Source organism: Lynx rufus, unplaced genomic scaffold (genome assembly GCF_022079265.1).
Source record: "Lynx rufus isolate CCGP_SWC_20201006 ecotype Redwood Valley unplaced genomic scaffold, mLynRuf1.p SCAF_3, whole genome shotgun sequence".
Classification (NCBI taxonomy): Eukaryota; Metazoa; Chordata; class Mammalia; order Carnivora; family Felidae; genus Lynx; species Lynx rufus.
In genome coordinates, this window is record NW_025814845.1 from 37,746,567 (window position 1) to 37,762,429 (window position 15,863).

The window sequence follows — 15,863 nt, forward strand, 5'->3', positions numbered from 1 at the left end:
AAATAGGAGCAAGTTCCGGAAAGGGCCACACCTGCTAAGAAAAGGAGCAACTCCTTCATCCGGGAACAAAGCAAGCTTATCATAAAAGACAACATCTGCAAAGCTAGTTGAGGTAACCGTGAGGCATACGGCAGACACCTACCAGCTCTACTTCTCCTATCTCCATAAGAGAGTCACTTTTAGAGGGACTTTTAAAAAACATGCTCTAACACTTCTGAGTCATCAGAGAAGACAGTATTAGAGTTAACCCGAAAGAGAAGAATCCTTGCAACATTTAGGATACAATGGCAATATTCTTGTCCTCATACTTCTAAGTGAGAACCTGAGACTTTCTCTTCTCAGCAGTTCTTAAGGGCTGTTGGCACTCAGGAGGTGGGGAATGACCTAGTTTTGAGGATGACATACATAGTGTGACATGTTGCTCTTTTGGAAGAGAAATATATAATTTTTTTCTAAGAAATTTTATTTTATTTTTTTTAATATATGAAATTTATTGTCAAATTGGTTTCCATACAACACCCAGTGCTCATCCCAAAAGGTGCCCTCCTCAATACCCATCACCCACCCTCCCCTCCCTCCCACCCCCCATCAACCCTCAGTTTGTTCTCAGTTTTTAACAGTCTCTTATGCTTTGGCTCTCTCCCACTCTAACCTCTTTTTTTTTTTTTTTCCTTCCCCTCCCCCATGGGTTTCTGTTAAGTTTCTCAGGATCCAGAGAAATATATAATTTTTAAAAAACCATTCGGGGCGCCTGGGTGGCTTGGTCGGTTAAGCGTCCGACTTCGGCTCAGGTCATGATCTCACGGTCCGTGAGTTCGAGCCCCGCGTCGGGCTCTGTGCTGACAGCTCAGAGCCTGCAGCCTGTTTCAGATTCTGTGTCTCCCTCTCTCTCTGCCCCTCCCCTGTTCATGCTCTGTCTCTCTCTGTCTCAAAAATAAATAAATGTTTAAAAAAAAATTAAAAAAAATAAACATTCAACATTATCAGGAATTTCCATTTTAATGATAGCAGATATAACAAACACATTTATCTGAAATTCTGTTAGGAGACTTCACTTAACCTAAATCCATCTCCATTCATTTATTGAACACCTACCATATAGTAGGCATCGTTCTAGGCACCAGGAATACTGCAGTGAACGCTGTTTTCACATAGTTCATATTCTACTGGGGAGAGATCGGCAATAAACAAAGAAAGAAATAGATGATGTGTCAAAGGCAAAGGTGGGGAATGATAGGGATACTATTTTATGAGGGCCGTAATAATGAGGATAGTGAACTTAGGGGGTGATATTTGAGCTGAGACCTGAATGGAGAGAGTAATGTGACAAGGTGGAAGAAGAACGGATCCTAGATAGAAGGTACAGCAAGGTACATGCTTGGCATGTTTAAAGAACATGAAAAGACCAGCGTGGCTACAGTGGAGTGATAGAGGGGAAGAGTGGTTCGTAGTCAATGAGATACTTGCACCAGTTGCCAAGTATTCAGTCTCACAGCTAAGAAAAGGACTTCATATTTTAAGTATGTTGACCCGATCTGACTAAACAAAGGATCATCTGGTTGCTGTGTGCATCATAGATTGTAAACAGCAAAGGGGTATAGCCCATTAAGAGAGTACCACAGTAAGCTAGGCAAGACTAGATGGCCATTTGAACTACAGTATTACCAGTGGTGGTGCGAGGAAGTATTCCGATGTATTTTGAACATACAGAGCCAGTATGACTTTCTTCAGGATCAGAGATTAAGGTCAAGCATCACATTCGTGGTATAGCTAGAATCAGCCATCGGGCCTTCTGATTCTCCACTCATTGCTCCATATCACACCCACCTCTTGTTGCCTCCGTGAAATACTAGCATGTAACTTCACAATGTCATACGAACTATTCTTTTCAAGAAATGTGTGTGAAGTGTTCTCATTACAGAACTTGGCTCATTGGAATCTATTTCACAAACTGTTAAATGCAAGTGAAAAGTGCTATATGTGAAGCAGTCATGATGTTGAACTCTCCGGCAACTAGTTCAGACGTGTCAGAGATAGCTTTGGTACTCAGACATGCATCATACAGATAATGTATATTAGTTCACAGTTATTGTGTTACCAAAGACACCCTTTGACCAGGTATACATACCTATGAAAATACATATTTATAGGTAGTCAGCAAACTTTGAATTGCTTTTCTTGCTATGAATCAACATCTCTCTAGTACTTGATCTGTCAGAATTTACATTCTTCTCAACTTTCAACAAACCAGATATTTCAACAAACCACTGTGTCAGACAGTGGACATGAAAAACACAAATAAATAGTTCCTTGTCATCAGGTATATAGCCAAAACCAACAAAAAAGAAGAAAAAAACTTAGAGTGTCAACACCTGTTGAAAACTATTGATCAGGTGATGCTAGAGAACAACTAGGTATTTGTGGAACTGTCAGGAAAAGTTTTCCTGGGTAGGTGAGCATGGATTTTAAGAAAGGGAATCAGACTTGGCAGGTAGAATATTCTAGGCAAGGAAAATACAGCACAGAGAGGCGGAAAGATACAAGTAAGCCCTGGCATATTAGTCCACACCCAGGTGGAATAGGGCTGGATCATTAGCAGCTAAGGGTGGAGGAGGCAATTAGAGGAAAGCTGCAAACAGAAGCCAAGTACACAGCTGACATCTGAAAAATAATGAATGCGATCAAAAGAAAGTATTTAACTGGGTTTTGGTTTGTTTCGCTGTTACTAGTACACATTATAAACGGGCGTCACCGAAAAAATTTTACATTCTTACATCTCTCAACATTCATCGCTATATGTCAACATGTTTATCACGTTCTTTTAATACACTCGTTAGGGGCACCTGGGTGGCTCCGTCGGTTATGTGCTGGACTCTTGATTTTGGCTCAGATCCGGATCTCCCATTTCGTGAGTTCAAGTTCCGCATCTGGCTCTATGCTGACAACTCAGATTCTGCTTGGGATTGTCTCTCTGCCCCTCCCCAGCTCTCTCTCTATCAAAAATAAATAAACTTAAAAAAAATACACTTTTCAAAAATATAAAGTCAAGACACACTATGGCAAAGTTTTTTCCAAGAAACGATCCAAAGAGCAGATTAGGCGTCAATTAATAGACAAAGGGGAGGAGGGGGCGGTTTTATATCCCCACTTCCAAACCAGTGTGCAATAAACTTTTAAGTCGGGAGAACTTTTAATGGATAAGATGCCTTTAAATTGCTTAGTACAGTGTCTGGGCCATAGTATGCATTCAGCAACTTGTGGTTATTATTTTGATCTTAGATGTCTCAATGATTTGGGATTCTGTTTTCTCATTTTCAGAGGAAGAAACAGGTCACCGATGGACCCCGAGGCTCCTGCCAGCCCTGACAATCTCCTATTTCAAGCAGGCATCGAATAAATATTTGCTGAACAAACAGACAAAATAAACTCTCTGTCCAAGGGGCCCGGCCAAGCGCCCACCAGAGAGCCAGCCAGGACACAGGTCACACTCGGGCGCTGGTTCCACACGCCAGTGTTTGGGGGTGGGGAGCACACCACGCTCCCCATCCAAGACCAACAGGCACAGCTGAGTGCGAGTTGTGAGTTTGCGATCTTAGCTCCTCCCGCAGTCAAGCCCTCATTACTCCTCTCCGGCCTCGGCCAGCTTATCTCTCCGCCCGGGCCCCGCCTGCCGCCGGAATCGCTTCCCCCAGCCAGCCTGGCGGCTTCCCACCTCCACCGACGCCCGCCACGCCCCTTCCGGCCGAGGCCCCGCCCACCGGCTTCGCCCACGGCCCCGCCCCTCCGCGAGCTCGGCGCGCGGTCCTCTCAGCGCTCGCCGGCGGCCGCGTCCACCCCCGACGCTCTGAGGTCACCGACGGGGCCGGACTACGGGGGGCGGAGGGACGGAGGGAAGATGGCGGCCGAGGCCGGATATTGGCGCCGCCTCCCCCAATCCTGGAGCCGGCGCAGATGAGGCGGCTCGGCTGGGGCCAGCGGCGCTTCGGAACCGGAGCTGGGGGGACCCTGGCGGTGGGGCCTGGCCCTGCTGTATGCCGGCGCCTCGGCTAGAGTGAGCGGCGGCGGCGGCGACGCCTCTTTCCCCCCGGCCCTCTCCCCGGCGCTGAGTCTGAGCGGGTGGCAGGCGGCACAGGCGGCGGGGCCGGGATGGAGGACGTTAACTCCAACGTGAATGCGGACCAGGAGGTGCGGAAGCTGCAGGAGCTGGTTAAGAAGCTGGAGAAGCAGAACGAACAGCTGAGGAGCCGCTCGGGGGCCGTGCAGGGCGTCGGCTCCCTCGGGCCCGGCAGCCCGGTTCGGGCCGGCGCGTCCACTCCCTCCTCCGGCACGGCGTCCCCTCGGGGCTTCCCCTTGGGCCTCAACGCCAAGTCGGGCAGCGGGGTCGGGTCGGGCCCGAGGCGGACGAGTAGCGAGGAGCTGCGGGACGCCACCTCCTTGCTGGCCGCGGGCGAGGGCGGCTTGCTGGACGAGGTGGAGCCGCTGCGGCCCGAGGAGCTGGAGCGCCTGTCAGGCTGGGAGGAGGAGGAGGAGAGCTGGTGAGCGCGGGCCGCCTGGCCGGGGCTGGGCGGGGACGGGCCCGGGGGCGGAGAGCGTCTTCCGCGGGTAGCCCTGGTGAGACACCTCGCTTTGTGTAGCGGGATCCGCTCTCGGACGGGGACTCGTGCTTTGCTTGCTTTGGCTGCGGAGAGGTCGACTGGAGTTGGGGGCATTCGAGGCGTGCTGGAGGAACAGGATTTGTAGCTGGCTGTCCCCTTGGCTTGTGCACTCTCTGGGTTCTGGACCCCGTTGCGGGGTCTGTGGTTTGGCACGGCCCGGGAAGGGGGCTGCTCGCCGTGGGAGGAGTCGGGGGGGGTGGGAAACCGCTTTGTAAGGAAGGGATCTCGCTTTGTGTGAAATACTGGCTTTCGGAAGGTGGCCTGAGCATTTTGGATGTCGGGGAGGGGTCTGTTCGATGAGGTATCGCCGGACGCGGGGTGGGGGTGGGGAGGGCAGACCGAAGCTGTCTAAGCGCGGTGGTCAGTGTTTCGGACCGCTGGGAGATGGGTACGTTTCTGGCGGCGACGGGGAGACCGTGTGAATCAGCACTCCCCTTTGGGTAGTGGGGTAAAGCTTGCTTTGTGTGAAGAGGGCAGAGGATGGTACTGCTTTGTGTGGAAAGTCAAGGGGTGGAACAAGAGCCCGGCTCTTATTTTTTAAACAAGAATTGGGGCTGGCAGTTTTCGGAGCCGGGAGGTGACAGTTACCACATCCCTCCTTAATTTTCCATGTCATCCTCGGAGCGGAGAAAAGGAGCCCTATTTAAAAATCTAAACCAAAGCTGTATTCTCACAAGCCACTTCTTGGTAGGATTGTGACCCACACCATAATATCACATAAATAGAAAGGACATCGGAGGCGTTCTCCCTCATTTTTTATTGCAACCCCATAAAGATGTCTGTAAGAAATTCTTTTCTTAATTTAAAGTTTTGATGTGTAGCTACAATGTCTCAACTCGGTTGAAATTGAAACTTGTAACTCAGTGAAGTGGAAATTCTTCATGGACTCTGATATTGCAGGGGTGCAACTTTACAGTTACTTAGTTAAGAGCTTTGCTTGGATTCAGGCCCTGGCTCTGCCACACTAGCTGTATGACCTTGGGCAAGTTAAGTCTGAGCCTCACTTTCTTCCTCTGTTTGATGGAGAAAAGAATAGTGCTTATTTCTGCGGAGTGGTGAAGATCACATGAGCTAATCCGGGTATACTTTTAGCACTGGTTCTGGCATACAGTAAACTCTCCAAAACTATTACTCTTTAGCCTAGTTATTTAAGTCACAAAGTATTCAGTGAGCTCTTAAGGATTTGTGGGAAAGTCTGAAGATTCTTAATATGTTGATCCCTGTTCATTAAGGCAGTTACAGTCTTGGTGGGAGCCAAGTTTTATGCAGCTGAATAAACTAGGAGATAAACAGTGAGTTGCAAAAAAAAAAAAAAAACCAAAACAAAACGAGAGGAACAAAAATACTGAGAATGCTCAGAAATTGGGAAAAAATAATGGTTCAAAGTAGTTGAGGAAAACTTTGGAGCCTGGGGTGGGGAAAGAGTGGGAAGGGCCTTTTATGCTCTGACAACTACTAGAGCAGAGTCAGATATTTGTAACTCCCAATTAGGAAGGTTTGAATTACAGAGAAACTCTTGAATATATGATGTCAAGCCATTATTTTATTTCCAAGTAATACCAAATATTATTAGAACTGATTATGGTAGTGACAGTTTTTCATATTAGTGTGAGATCACACCCTCCCAAAGGAATTCTGGGTGTGTGTACACTTTAAAAGAATCCAGAATCATCTATCCTCACTTGCCTCTTCCAAGTGATGATGATAATGATGCTCTTAATAATGAGGGTTAGCTGCACTCATGAGCCCATTTTAGATTATGTATTATTAGAACATTGACTCCTCTTGGAGAAGCCGAATACGTACTCTGCTACTTTGCTTTCTGAGCACAGACTTTGTTCAGGTAAAGCAAGACATCTTAAATACTGTGGCAGACTTTTCTTTTGACCAGATAGTTCCTTACTGCTTTAATCCTGGCAACGTATCTTGATCCTGTCCTTTTTCTGAAAAGATTTGTGTGAACTGAAAGTTTTATAAGTTGTACTTAAAGTGCTTTAGAGTATGTTTTTGGAGTATAAGTGGTAAGGGGGCAGGTGTTAGTGGCAGGGGGAGGAAGATTCAAAGAATCGAGAGTCTTTTCTTAGCAAACTGGAAATCTACTTTCTGTAACTTATACCCATTGTACCTTCTTTTCCATCCAAAGGAATGTTTTCCCTCCTTCATAAAATGCTAGTTATGAAAGTGTTAATAGATACTGTGTGAAAAAATAATGGTGGGTCTAAGGTTAAGTGTATGTGGGGGAAGAAAGTTTAACAAAAAGAGGCTTCTTTAATATTGGACTTGTTTGATACACTGATGTATATTGAATATAGTACATTTCTAAGTGGTAAATGTTTTTTGAGCTCCCAAGGAACACAGTTAGAAAACAGTGCTTCAGAGCAGTGACTTTCAGAGACATTTTTTTTTTTTTGGACCCACCTTCATGATAAAGAAAAACATTTTGTATCATAGACTAGTACATGTATATATGAATAATTGAAACAAAAGTTTCACAGAACTGTAGTTTTGTGGCAAACTCTAATATTTTCTATTCTATTCTGTTTCTTTAGGGGAAAAATGCTAGTTACAACCCATTAAGCTGATTTTGTGACCCATTAATTAATGAATTAATGGGTTGTTTCTCAGTTTGGAAAGCACTGTTCTAGAACAGATTGGAAAAGTCTAGAGAAGGGAACTAACATCATTGTACATCACAGTGTATCAGGCTATGCCAGGTAGCTTAAAAACATTTTTACATTTAATTTTCATCCATTTGTGAGGTAAGTATCATTTCCTAGGTAAGGAAATGTGGTCTTTCTAAGCATCAAATAACACACAGTTTTAATGTTGGAGTTGGGATTTGAATCCAGGACTTTATGACATCAAAGCCTATGCTGTTCCCATTGTATTTTGCATTTTCTAAGTATAATACCTTTTCCACATGAATGGCCCCTTAAAATATTTGAAGACCGCTATCATGATCTGGCTGACCTCTTCTACCCACCACACACTCTGAGCATTCCCCTCTCTTCTGTGGAGCAAAACAATCCCAATTTATTTTATTATTCCTAAGGTAATATCATTCTCTGATCCTTCAACCATGATCATTTTTCTCTTAATGAATTCTAGTTGCTCATTGTCATTAAACATGTTACTCAGAGTTGTACTCAGCATTTTATTTTATTTGAAGATTTTATTTTTTAAAGGACTCTCTACACCCGATGTGGGGCTTGAACTCACAACCCTGGGCTCAAAAGTCACATGCTCTACTGACTGAGCCAGCTAGGCTCCCCTGTACTCAGTATTTTAGACGATATCTGACCAGACAGTGTGGTGGATACACCTTGCTTGAGCTAAATGCTATTGTTTTGAAACCAAATATTTCGTTAACAGTTTTGGTTTCTGTTATTTATGGTTAATATGAGCCAGTAGTGTCAATTGCACTCAGTATCTTTTATATACAAGTTGTTAAACTAAATCTCCCTAACCCTGTTTTTGTGTAATGATTTTTTTTTCTTTTTTTGGTATTTGCGTGCGCGTGTGTGTGTGTGTGTGTGTGTGTATACATTAGGCTTTTATATTTAAATCAGGCTTTTATATTTCATTTCGTTAATCTTGATTTAGGCATTTATTACTATTTTTTTTTGTCATTTTCATATTTGGTAGGCATATCTACGTGGTCCTCAAGTTGTTGATAAAAATGTTAAAATGACAGAATAAAGGGCTCTGAAAAGTGCAGCTCAGCTAGAATCCCTTCAGATTAACATCAGTCCATTAATCAACACACATGGTGGTTGTTCGATAACTGTTAGTGTCACTTGTTATTATCAAGCCCATACGCCATTTTGTATGGATATCATGAAACATTTTGCCAAATTGCTTGCTGTAATTAAGTTATACTATGCCTACAGGGTTCTTACCTGCACTGAAGTAAACATATGAAAATAGAAATTACATTTTATTTGGTTTGAATTGTCCGTGGTGAATCCTCTGGCTTTTTCCTTTTCTAACTTTACAAACATTTTGTTTAATTCAGTTTTAAATTTTGCAAGGAATTAGTTTGGCCTGGAATTTTTTTTTTTTTTTTTAATTTTTAATGTTTATTTTTGAGAGAGAGACAGCGCTCGAGCAGAGGAGGGGCAGAGGTAGAGATGGAGACACAGAATCCAAAGCAGGCTTCAGGCTCTGAGCTGTCAGCACAGAGCCCGATATGGGCCTCCAGCCCATGAGCCATGAGATCATGACCTGGGCCAAAGTTGGATGCCTAACCGACTGAGCCACCCAAGCACCCCAGTCTGGAATTTCTAGACCTACTTATTTTTCTCTTTAGAAATTATCATATTTCCTCTTATCCACACTTTGACCCTGACATGTTATTTTTGTTTTCCCTGACATGTCGTTTTATTTTTATTTTTACTTATTTTTAAAGTTTATTTATTTATTTTGAGACAGAGAGTACAAGTTGGGGAGGGACAGAGAGAGAGAGAGAGAGAGAGAGAGAGAGAGAGAGAGAGAATCTCAAGCAGCCTCTGCACCATCAGCATGGAGCCCAATGCAGGGCTCACACCCATGAACCACGAGATCGTGACCTGAGCCAAAGTCAGACGCTTAACCTGCTGAGCCACCCAGGCACTGCCCCCCCTACCCCATTTTTTTTGTTTTTTAACTTGTATGTCTTTTGAGACAGAGACTGAAAGTGAGAGCGCAAGTGCATGGGTATGCAGGAGGGGCAGAGAGAGAGAGAGAAAGAATCTTAAGCAGGCAGTGTGCTGACAGCGCAGAACCCAGTGTGGGACTCTATCATGAGATCATGACCAGAGCTGAAATCAAGAGTCAGATGCTTAACTAACTGAGCCATCCAGACACCCTGACATGTTATTTTAGATTGATATATTTTGAATCAGTAATAATTCAATGACAGAATTTCAGTTCTTTTACATTATTTAGAGGGGTAGGCCTAAACCTTTTTCAAGCTACATTCTGGCTTACACTCTGACTTACTGTCTACCACCCTGCCTCATTTGAAAATTCGGTTTCCTTTGAAGAATGTTTCTTCAGATTGTGCATTTGAACCAAGTATTGGCAGAAAAACAGAAGGTAAAGAAGAATCTTTCTGCCCACTCTTTGTCATGTAGTAGCAGTGCATATTTTGCTCTTGTATTATAGGCTATCTCTTTTTTAATATTAATGTTCTCGATATACTTTTTATTCTCCATAAGTATTTGTTGACTATAATTCACATACAATAAAACTTTCCCTTATAAAGTGTGTAATTTAGTGACTTTTTTAGTATATTCACAAAGTTGTGCAGCTGCCACCACTCTAATTCCAGAACATTTTCATTAGTACCTTCCTCCCCTAAAAAAAACAAAACAAAAACAACAAAAAACTCTCCAAACCCATGATCAGTCACTTCCCATATCCCCCTCAACCCAGCTCCACTTACATACTTTCTGTGTCTGTGGGATTTTCTATTCTGGTCATTTCGTATAAATGAAATTATGTAATATGTAGCAGTTTGTTTCTGGTTTCTTTCATTTAACATGTTTTCATGGTTCTTGTTGTAACATGTATCAGAACATTTCCCTTTTTTTTTCCATTCCTTTTTATGTCTGAATAATATTAGCACATGTTGTTTATCCATTCATCAGTTGATGAGAATTTGAGTTGTTTCCACTTTTTGGTATTTATAAAAAGTGTTGCTGTGACCAGTTTTTTTTAATGTTTAAGAGAGGGGGAGGGAGAGAGCAAGCAGGGGAGGGATGAGAGGGAGACACAGACTCTGAAGCAGGTCCAGGCTCTGAGCTGACAGCACAGAGCCCGACATGGGGCTTGAACCCACAAACTGCAAGATCATGACCTGAGCCGAAGTTGGAAGCTTAACCGACTGAGCCATCCAGGTGCCCTTGACCAAATTTTTATATGGACATGTTTTCATTTTTTCTTGAGTATATACCTAGGAGTAGAATTACGAGGTCAAATGGTAACTCCATGTTTAACTTTTTGAGGAACTGCCAGACTGTTTTCCATGGCTGTACCATTTTACATTTCCATCATCAGTACACAAGAGTTCCAATTTTGCCACATTCTCTCCAACACTTGTTATTGTCTGTCTGTCTGTCTGTCTTTTTTGTTATATAGCCATTCTACTAGTATCTCATTGTGGTTCTGATTTGCGTTTCTCTAATGACTAATGGCATTGAGCATCTTTTCATCTATTTATTGGCCATTTGGCTATCTTTGGAGATGTCTATTCAAACCATTTACCCATTTTCTAATTGGGTGACTTGTTTTTATATTATGTTGTAAGAATTCTTTAAATATACTGGATACTAATCCTTCATGAGATACATGATTTGCAAATATTTTCTTTCATAATATGTTCTTTTTTTTTTTTTTTTTTTTACTTTCTTGATGGAGTCCTTTGAAGGATAAAGTTTTTAATGTTGTGAAGTCTTATTTATTCTTTTGTTGCTTGTGCTTTTGATGTCATGTCAAAACTGTGCCTAATCCAAGATTACAAGATTTTTCTTAAAATTTTACCTCTTACATTTAGGTCTTTAATCCATTTTTTAAATTGTGGTAAAATATACATAATATCAAATTTACCATGTTAAGTATTTTTAAGTGTGTAGTTCAGTGACATTAAGTACATTTGTATTGTTGTGCAACCATCACCACCATCCATCTCTAGAACTTTTTGTCTTCCCAAAGTGGAATTAAATACTAATTAAACAGTAACTCCCCTTCCCTCCCCAGCCCCTGACAACCCTTCTTTCTTTCTCAATGAATTTGACTATTCTTTGTAACTAATACATGTGGAATCATACAATATTTGTGCTTTTGTGACTGTTTTATTTCACTTACCAAAATGTCTTCAAGATTCATTTGTTGTAGAATGCCTCAGAATTTTCTTCCTTTGGGGGAGGGAACATGTCTCTAAAGCTTTATTTAATCTTATAATCCCCAATGGGCAAAAGAAAACAATACTTAAATCTTTCTATCCCAAACCTGAGCTTGTGTGATTATTTTCATATTTAAATATGGAGTTTACGTATATGCTATTTTGGGGGACAAAAACCAAAACAAAACCATAAAAGTCAGCCTTCAAATAATTTCCAGGCATCTAGTTCATTATTGTCAACCACATTCACATTGTTGTGCAACAGATCCACAGAATTCTTCCATCCTACATGACTGAAACTACACCCACAGAACAAAAACTCCTTGCCTCCCCCAGCTCCTGGCAACCACCATCTTTGTTTCTATGAGTTTAGATGCCTCCTAAGTTGAATCATGTCCTCAAGTTTCATTCATGTTGTAGCATGTGATGTGATTTCCTTTTTTTTAAGACTGAATAATATTCTATTGTATGTACCATATTTTCTTTATCCATTCATCTCTCGATGGACATTTGGATCGCCTCCACCTCTTGGCTATTGTGAATAACCCTGCTATGAACATGAGTGCACAAATATCTGCTCAAGTCCTTGCTTTCACTTCTTTTGGGTATATACCCAGAAGTGGAATTGCTGGATCAAATGGTAATTCTGTGTTTAATTTTTTGAGGAGCCACTATACTGTTTTCCATAGTAGCTGCACCATTTTACATTCTGATGAGCATAACAAAAGGATTCCAGTTTTTCTGCTTCCTTGCCAACATTTGCTTTGATCCATTTTGAGTTTTTAAATAGTGGGAGGTAGGGGTCCAACTTCATTCTTTTTTTGTCATTGTACTGTTTGAAGACTTTCCTGTCCCCATTATATTGTCGAAATCAGTTGTCCATAAATGCATGGATTTATTTCTGAACTCTCAGTTCTATTGGTCTTTGTCCTTATGCCAGTACCAGACAGTAGTGATTACTGTAGCTTTTTAATAAGTTTTGAAGTTGGAAAGTGTGAGCCTTACAATTTTGTTCCTTTTCAAGATTGTTTTGGCTATTCAGGGTCTCCTGTATTTCCATATGAACTTTAGGATCAACTTATAAATTTCAAAAAACAGCTGCAATTTTGACAGGGATTATATTGAGTCTATAGATGAATTTGTAGAACAGTGTGTAGATTAATCTCTTTTGAGACTTTAACAGTGTTTATTCTTTCAATCCATGGGCATTGGATGTCTTTCCACTCACTTAGGTCTTTACTTTCTTTCAACTTATGTTTTGTAATTTTCAGGTTATAGGTCTTGCATTTATCCTATTTTATTCCTAGTTATTTTATTCTTCTTGATGCCATTGTAGATGGAATTGTTTTTCTTCATTTCATTTTTGGATTGTTCATTGCTACCGTATAGAAATATCATTGATTTATTTATTTTTATTGATGGCATTGTATTCTGCAGCTTGCTGAAGTAATTTATTAGCTGTAATTGTGTGTGTGTGTGTGTGTGTGTGTGTGTGTGTGTGTGTATTTCTTAGGATTTTTTATATATAAGATCACGTCATCTGCTAATAGAGATAACTTTACTACCTCTTTTCCAGTCTGAGTGCTGTTTGTATTCTTGCTTAATTGCCCTGACTAGAACATCCAGTGTAATGTTGGATACAGGAGGTGAAAGTGGACATTTTTCAATGTGATTTTTTTAAGTTGTTTATTTATTTTGAGAGTGAGCAGGGGAGGGGGAGAGAGAGAATCCCAGGCGGTTTCCATGCTGTCAGCACAGAGACCCACGTGGAGCTTGACTTCACAAACCATGAGATCATGACCTGAGCCAAAATCAAGGGTCAGACGCTTAACCATCTGAGCCACCCAGGCGCCCCCTTCAATGTGACTTTTGTTGCTCTTTTTAAAAATGTTTATTTATTTTGAGAGCAAGAGAGCACGCATACATGCGTGTGTATGCAAGTGGGATGGGAGGGGCAGAGAGAGAAGAGAGAGAATCCCGAGCTGATGAGCAGGCTCCATCAGCGCAGAGCCGGATGCAGGGCTCAATCCCACAAACCATGAGATCATGACCTGGGCCGAAATCAAGAGTTGGACACCTAGCCACCTGAGCCATCCAGGTGCCCCTTGCTCTTTTATTTTTAATTATAGCTAACAGTTATTTATTGCATTAACATGTGACAGATACTATGTTAAGCACCTTACATTTTATCTTTCCTAATAATCCAGTATGGTCTGACTATTATTATTTGCCCCCATTTTAAAGATTGGGAAATTAAAACTTAAATAATTTGCTTATAGTCACTCAAGTATATGGCTGAGAGATAGGATTGGAACTCAGTCTGACTCTGTATTTAAAAATTTTCAATCCTTACCCAGTTGTGATTGTCTATATTTTTATGTTATTTTTAATAGATTTATACTGTTATTTAGTTTGGGGTATTACATGTCCTCCCCACTCTGTCTTTTGATCATTTGTCTTTAATAGCTTGAGCTCTGTATACATTTTTAATTTCTTTATATAAGAACCTCTTTTTATACTCATTATTCTAGTGCTGAATTGGCCTTTGGAGCTCTTCGGAGTCAGATGACATAGTAGCTAAGAGTTATGACTCAAACTAGATAGCCTGAGTTGAAATCCCTGCTCCCCGTCTTCTTAGCCGTGGGACCTTGAGCAAGTCACTTACTCTTTGTGCATGAACCTCTTAATTTTTTCCAAAATAGAGATAATTTTTATAGCAACCATATAGAATTTAATGTAATGTATGTAAAATGTGAAGAACAGTTCCTGGGACAACTTAAAGAAATAAATGTTAGTTTTCATCATTGTCCTCTTCCTCCTCATTGCTTGTTTTATTATTTTAGTTTCAGATCTGCCTGTCTTTGCATTGAACTTTAAAAAAACAACTTTTTATTTTGGAAAATTTCAGACATGTAGAAAAATAGAGTGAAGAGTTAAATGAACCTCAGCTTATCCATCTTTAACACTTAGCAACTCGTGGCATTCTTGTTTCATCTATGCCACTCAAACCTCAGCATCCTGGACTATTTTGAAGCAGATTCCATCCAGACACCATATTATTCAGTTACTAAATATTGCAATAGAAGATAAGGACTTGTTTAAGCATAAGCACAATACTACTTTCGCTCTCATTAGAAATAATTCTTTGGCATCATCAGATGTGCACTGAATGTTTTTAGATCAATTTTTCTAAAAATTAGTTTGTATATCTATGTTTAGAATTTTCTTTTTATTCTATTATAAATTCTAAAATGAGATGTTCTCTTGTTTCAAGCATTTTGGTCATTTTCATATCCAGTTAATTTATTGGTGATGGTCAGGACAGATAACAGTTCTTATTTCTTTCCCAGCTTTTTGAGAAATTGTTGAGGCAAATCAAGAATTTCTTAGGTTTTCTGCTGTGTTCAGGTTGAAGTTTTCACCAGATGTGTAAATACCTGAAGTGGTCCCAAATCTTTTTTTCTTTGTAGTAGAATTGAAATTTGTTTTAAGTAACATTCATATCTTCCCGTGACCTTTTGGCCTATAATCAATTCCCATAATATCATCCCTATTTTTACATGGACAGTTAGTTAACATTTTTATTTATTTTTATTAGACAGTGTGCAAGTGGGGGAGGGGGGCAGAGGGAGAGAGAGACAGAATCTTAAGCAGGCTCCATGCTAAGCATGGAGGCCCTGATGTGGGCCTTGATCCCACAACCCTGGGATCATCATCTGAGCCAAAATCAAGAGTCAGACGCTCGACTGAGCCATCCAGGTGCCCCTCGTTAACATTTTTATTTAATTATAGTTTTAGCATTCCTGTGCTTTAATTCCATGTACCTGTACCTCTTAGGCTCCCACATTTTTATAAAACAAAATAATTTCACTCTAATTTGCCATAAATCCACATTTTCTTCATTAAATTTACCTAGAGTGGTATACCTTTATTGAGGAAAGAAACAGCCATGGGTCTCAAAGAAAGGATCCTTTACTAATGGTCTTTATTAGAATTTTTAAAGGGCCTCAAATAAAAGAATGAACAAGTACATGTAATATATAAAAATCTTTACATTATTATTTTAAATGTTTATTGTTGGGGGCGCCTGGGTGGCGCAGTCGGTTAAGCGTCCGACTTCAGCCAGGTCACGATCTCGCGGTCCGTGAGTTCGAGCCCCGCGTCGGGCTCTGTGCTGACAGCTCAGAGCCTGGAGCCTGTTTCAGATTCTGTGTCTCCCTCTCTCTGACCCTCCCCCGTTCATGCTCTGTCTCTCTCTGTCTCAAAAATAAATAAATGTAAAAAAAAAAAAAAAATTTAAATGTTTATTGTTGGAGCACCTGGGT

The 15,863-nt window shown here is 41.2% G+C and overlaps 1 protein-coding gene across 2 annotated transcripts in view; it reads left to right on the forward strand.

Moving 5' to 3' along the window:
- Positions 1-4,028: 4,028 nt before the first annotated feature.
- SLAIN2 (SLAIN motif family member 2) overlaps positions 4,029-15,863 on the forward strand; it is a 74,209-nt gene continuing 62,374 nt past the window's right edge. Inside the window, exon 1 of one of the 2 annotated variants that reach the window (XM_047090664.1) lies at positions 4,029-4,535. In XM_047090664.1, coding sequence (XP_046946620.1) covers positions 4,147-4,535 — 389 coding nt within the window. In that variant the 5' untranslated portion in view covers positions 4,029-4,146. The remainder of the gene's footprint in view (positions 4,536-15,863) is intronic. The other variant, XM_047090665.1, reaches the window with a different exon arrangement.